General features: G+C 37.6%; 1 protein-coding gene across 1 annotated transcript in view; it reads left to right on the top strand.

Annotated features, from left to right (window-relative positions):
- The window catches only part of C2H8orf34 (chromosome 2 C8orf34 homolog), a 186,855-nt gene extending 182,676 nt beyond the window's left edge, over window positions 1-4,179 (top strand). The window contains exon 14 of the mRNA XM_072034536.1: window positions 3,436-4,179. Within this exon, the coding sequence (XP_071890637.1) occupies window positions 3,436-3,500 (65 nt within the window). The 3' untranslated portion in view covers window positions 3,501-4,179. The remainder of the gene's footprint in view (window positions 1-3,435) is intronic.
- Window positions 4,180-5,577: the final 1,398 nt, after the last annotated feature.

Below are 5,577 nucleotides of genomic sequence, written 5' to 3'. Positions count from 1 at the left end.
GCTGGGCATCAGGGGCCATGTGGTGAGCAATTGCATTGTGCATCACTTGTTTTGTGCATTCTTTTCTTTATTTGCTGCTTTTCTTCTTTTTTTCTTTCTTTTTTTTCCCCCAATTTTCTCAACCCATGAGTTTTACCTTCCTCCCCCCCACCCTGTTTTCTCCACCATCCCTACAGAGTGGGGGTGTAAGCAAACAGTTGTGTGGTACTTAGCCGCCTGCTGGGTTAAACCACAACGGGCTCTGCCCCAGTGTCAACAAATATACTCCAAACATACTTTTCTTGTATGTAAAAGCTCTGAGAGCACTGTGTGCCTTATGGGAAATGTTTTGAAGTAATCCTTGAGGAGCTGTAAACTCATTTCCCAGAATGATGCTTAAAAATAGATGTGTTGGATGAGTAAGAGGTGTCTTGACTCACATGAAAGCCACAGATAAACCCTTTTCCTCATTCTCCACTCATGTTGACATTCCTGCCTCTCAAATATGTTGTTTCACACCACCACACTCTGTCAGATGAACATGCTGAACACTTCTACAGGATCTCAACCCAAGGTCCAAGGATCTTAAATTGTTTATGTGCTTGGGAAGAACAGACCTGGAAATTAGTGAAAAAATTAAAGTTTGGTTAGTCTTTTCCTGTTAGTGTATCTTCCCTGCATCTAAGTGCATCTGAAATAAATTGGCAATCAGGAAGACTGGACATTTGCTTTATCTACCAGTGGGCTTGGGATTCTGCTGACAGACACATGTTGAAATCTGTGATTATCATTCAATCATAAAATTGATGCACTCGATGCAGTCAGTGTATTGTCTTTTTAGTCACTTACTGCTTTTTGTTAATACCTGTTTATTATCCAGTTATCTGAGTAAGTGACTGGCAGTATATTTTTGAAAGATATACATATTTTGCATAGCCGTGTAATCAGCTCTTGGTTTTGTAATAAATGGTATGAAGGAAGTGTGGGAGGAGGAAAAGATGCATGGAACAAGAATTCCTGTCATACAAAGAAAATATGGACCTGGTATAGTTTCAGCCACAAGCTTTCTGTAGGATTCTCCTGCTATTACAAGAAACAAATGTGACATTTCTTGACAGTGACTTTGGGTTGAGATTAAAAATTCTTGCAGCAGTACTCACTGAAGTATTGCAGCACACTCACAATAGGTTTGCTTTTGTTAACATATTTGCAGTTTTTTACAATTTTGTTGCAATTTGTAGTGGTCGCAGGGTGAGCTGGATTGGAAGTGAAGACTTTTTTTTCCAGGTTGGAGGAAAAAATAGTAAATAGTGGGTTTTGTTATTTTTGTTAGCTTATTTGTTTTGTTTTTCACACTGATCTGATATGTGGTACAATTCTGGAAGTAGCCATGCTAGTGCAGTGCAAGTATTGAAGAGTATGTATCCAGTCTCCACACCAGACTGTTCAGATGATGGGCTTAGTAGTAATGATTCATCCACAGAAAAGGAGCAAACTGAAGGAATAACAAATTGTGACATGAAGAGTGATTACTCATCCTGGGAAACTGCCAAGGCTGGTTTGTCTTTGGTTACCAATACCATTATACATGATCATGCTGGTAACCAGGCACAACATGCTACTGCAATGAGATATCTTGAATAAAGCTGGATATTAAGCAAGAACATCCTATGAAAATGCATGATTTGAAAGGATTACTTTTTATCAGAGATCCAGCCTTATTTACCTATAATAGATATGTTCCTTTGTTTACAAGTTTATATTACAGTTGATTTAAAACACTGTAAATGAATACGTACCAAGGCCAAGAGAGGTTATTTTCAATACACAACAGCAACAGGGTTTTCTTGTGAGCGGTGTGTTCTAAGAATGACTCGATCAAATTTCACTTATGTTTTTCTCATAGTAACTGAGAATTTAACTGTAGTTAAAGACATAGCCTTTTTGTTGCTCATTAGTACAGCACCTAACTAATCTGCTCTGGTTTTAACTAGTGTACAACATTAGAAAATCATTTCATATTGAAGTCTATATGTGCTTTTTATATCCCTCACAGTATATTCCACATATTTATATTTTTATTAGAAAATGTTTGGCTTTTGATGGCTGATAATAAAAGCAGAATCAAATGAAATATGGAATGTGTTTTGGCTGCAATAATAATTCAGGTGGAAACCCAGCTGGTTTTAGAGTTGTAACCCATTCTAGTCTCATCCAATGGTATCCTTCTCTACCAATGGAAAAAAAAAAAACTCTTCTGGATTTGTGCATATACAAATGGATGTTCTTTTTTTGTTTTGGTTTGGTTTTGTTTTTGTTTTGTTGTTTTTTTTTGTTGTTGTTGTTTTCTTTTGTTTTGTTTTTTATAAATATGACAGATTTGAACGTTTCAATACTAAGAGTAATAACAAAGTGATAAAAAATAACAAAGTCTTATCTTAATCTTCTACTTGAGTTAAATGGGAATGTTAAAATGCTGAATTAAGTTTCACTAGGGCTTATAGTTAGATTTTAAGCTTTTTTTTTTTTTTTGTATACATTTAAAAAAATTTGACAGGTCAAATCAGCTGATACCATATGTGCTCCTGGCTCAGCCAGTGCTATCTTATTCCAAGAGGATAACCGTTAGATGAATGTCATGAGATTTAAAGAATGCAGAAGAGTTCCTCTTTTCAGCATTTTTTGACTGCCTGATTTTGAGGGCTCTCTCCCTTTGGTTACCAAGGTCTTTAGAGCATAAAACAGGATAATCCCAAACTAAACTTAAACCATATTTTTGTAAGGTAACTGAAGGATGAGCCTTGGAATTTTTTGCAGTATACTGCCAGTTACATTAAATCTGCTTCAGCAGTGACAAATCAGTCTATTCAAATGTCAAAATTTGGAAGTATTTGTAATCTAAATCAGATCTATTTTAAAATGTACCTTCCCATTCACAGTCTAAATATATAATATACTGACAGTAACAACCATCTTCACAGCAAGGCATTTGTACTTTCTCATTTGATTTTCACAGAATCACAGAATCATAGAATGGTTTGGGTTGGAAAGGACCTTAAAGACCATCCAGTTCCACCTCCTCTGCCTTTGGCAGGGACACCTCCTGCTAGTCCAGGGCTCCATTCCACCTGGCCTTGAACACCTCCAGGGTTGGGGCATCGACAGCTTCTCTGGGAAACCTGTCCCAGTGCCTCACCACTGTCTGAATGAAAAAATTCTTCCTAACATCTAAACTAATCTTTTAGTTTAAAACCATTACCCCTTGTCCTATCACTATCTGCCCATGTGAAAAATCACTATCCATCTTTATTGTAAGCCCACTTTAAGTACTGAAAGGCCACAATGAGGTCTCGCTGGACCCTTCTCTTCTCCAGGTTGAACAATCCCAGCTCTCACAGCCTTTCTTCATAGAGAAGTACTCCAGACCTCTGATAATCTTTGTGGTTACTCTAACAGGTCCACATACTTCTTGTGCTGGGGACTTCAGACCTGGATACAGCACTCCAAGTGTGTCTTCATAAGGACAGTGTAGAGGGGTACAATCCCCTCCCTTGACCTGCTGGCCACTCCTCTGTTGATGCATCCCAGGATGCAGTTGACCTTCTGGACTGCAAGCACATACTGTTGTCTCATGTGAAGCTTTGTTCCAACAGAACCCCCAAGTCCTTTACTGCAGGGCTGCTCTCAATGAGTTCTTCTCTCAGACTGTGCTCATGTCTGGGATTGCCCTGACCCAGGTGCAGCACCTTGCACATGGACTTGTTGAACCTCATGCAGTTCATATGGGCCTACTTCTCAAGCTTGTCCAGGTCCCTTTGGATTGCGTCCCTTCTTCCTGTTATGTTGACTGTGCCACTCAGCTTGGTGTCATCTGCCATCTTCTGAGGGTGTGCTCAATCTCACTATGTCATTGATAAAGATGTTAAACAGCACTGGTCCCAAGATGTAACCCTGAGAGACACCACTCATCGCCGACCTCCACGTGGACATAGAGCTGCTGACTGCAGCTCTCTGCGTGCTGCTGTCTAGCCAATTCCTCATCCACTGAATACTCCACTATTCAAATCTATATCTCTCCGATTTAGAGATTTCAGCATGTTATGTGGGACCATGACTGAATAGTACAATAACAGATTAGATAAAAAAATTATTCTTAAACTGAGCCAACATAGTTGTTTCGAGTTTGTGGCCCCTCTAATATTGTTTATATAGAAGCTATGGAAAATAAATATATTATGAATCAGTGGTTAAAGTGTGTTGTTTTTTTTTGAATACCTTGTTATTGAATTCCCCATGGAACCTGTCTGGATTATAACAACAGTTTGTTTCCTACCCATTATCAATAAATTCCAACAGAGATCATGGTAGACTCCTAGTGACCTTTTCTTATAAAAACATCAAAACTATATCTATCCTAACTTGACAGCTAATTAAAAAAGGTTTATCTCAGATTTGATGTGGACTTTGGTTAAATATCCTTTTTAAAAAGCTTCATTTATACTTAAATTGTATAATGAAACAACAAAGTTTAGTAGTTCAGACACTTCTGCACAGAACACAGACCTTTTATCAAAACTAGAGCATTAGAAATACAAACCAGCATTGAAACTGCTATTTCTCAATTTTGACATGAACACTGGCATTTGCCAAGAGAAACTGTAGTGATCACAGTGAAACTATTGCCTGTATTTCAGCTATGCTAAGGTTCTGTCTTTTATCTTTGAATCTTTGCAATAAGTATTCTTAATTCCAATGGCAGCAATGAGAAATTTGGATATGAGATCAAACCTCACCCAAAAAGATTTTCATGTACTTCTCACAGCCCCATAAAAACACACTATTTCTTTACTAGATGTCACTAAATGCATACATACATTATCTCAAAACTAATAGAATCTCATTTCCATGTCCAAAACATACTGTGTTAATTATGCAGACCCCACTTTAATGAGTGTGCACATAAATCTTGAATTTTAACAGCTCTGAGTTAACAGCTAAAACTAAATGTCTTGAATCTCTTTAGACAGAAAACCGAGAGAGAGATTTTAGCACAGATAGGTGCTAAACCCAGCAAGACCCTCAGCAACAATTAACTTGTCTTTTGAAAGACTGCAAATTCAGAAAATGTCCTAGTCTCCACTGAGCTTGAATCAAGGTCTTTCAAAAAGTGAAAGAGAAATGGTTGCTTTCGATCTCTAGTTCACTCTGGTGTCTAAGATGCTTCCTACAGAATGGCAGCTGCACTTTTTTGCTCTTTTTGATCTGGAACTACATTTTGAATATGATTTTCCAACATCTTGAGTGCTTCAGGCAGAAGAATACAGAACAATTTTTTAATTGATTTTTCTCTTGGCTTGTGAATACTGAATTTTTATGATTTTTTTTTTTTTTTTTTTTTTTTTACTGCTATACCATGCAAAAGAGCTGTATCAGCATAGTTAGTGCTCTAGTTATGAGGACGCACACTTGAATGGGTTCATGGCCACTCACATTTGCATCCAGCCTTTTTGAAGGGGCTGTATGTGTTCCTACAGGAAGATTCTGCAATTAACATTTTTCCAGCAATTAAATATTTCATCAGAAATTCTTAGCCCTTCT

The sequence above is a fragment of the Anas platyrhynchos genome, chromosome 2 (genome assembly GCF_047663525.1).
Source record: "Anas platyrhynchos isolate ZD024472 breed Pekin duck chromosome 2, IASCAAS_PekinDuck_T2T, whole genome shotgun sequence".
NCBI lineage: Eukaryota > Metazoa > Chordata > Aves > Anseriformes > Anatidae > Anas > Anas platyrhynchos.
This window is presented reverse-complemented; position numbering and strand designations above follow the sequence as displayed.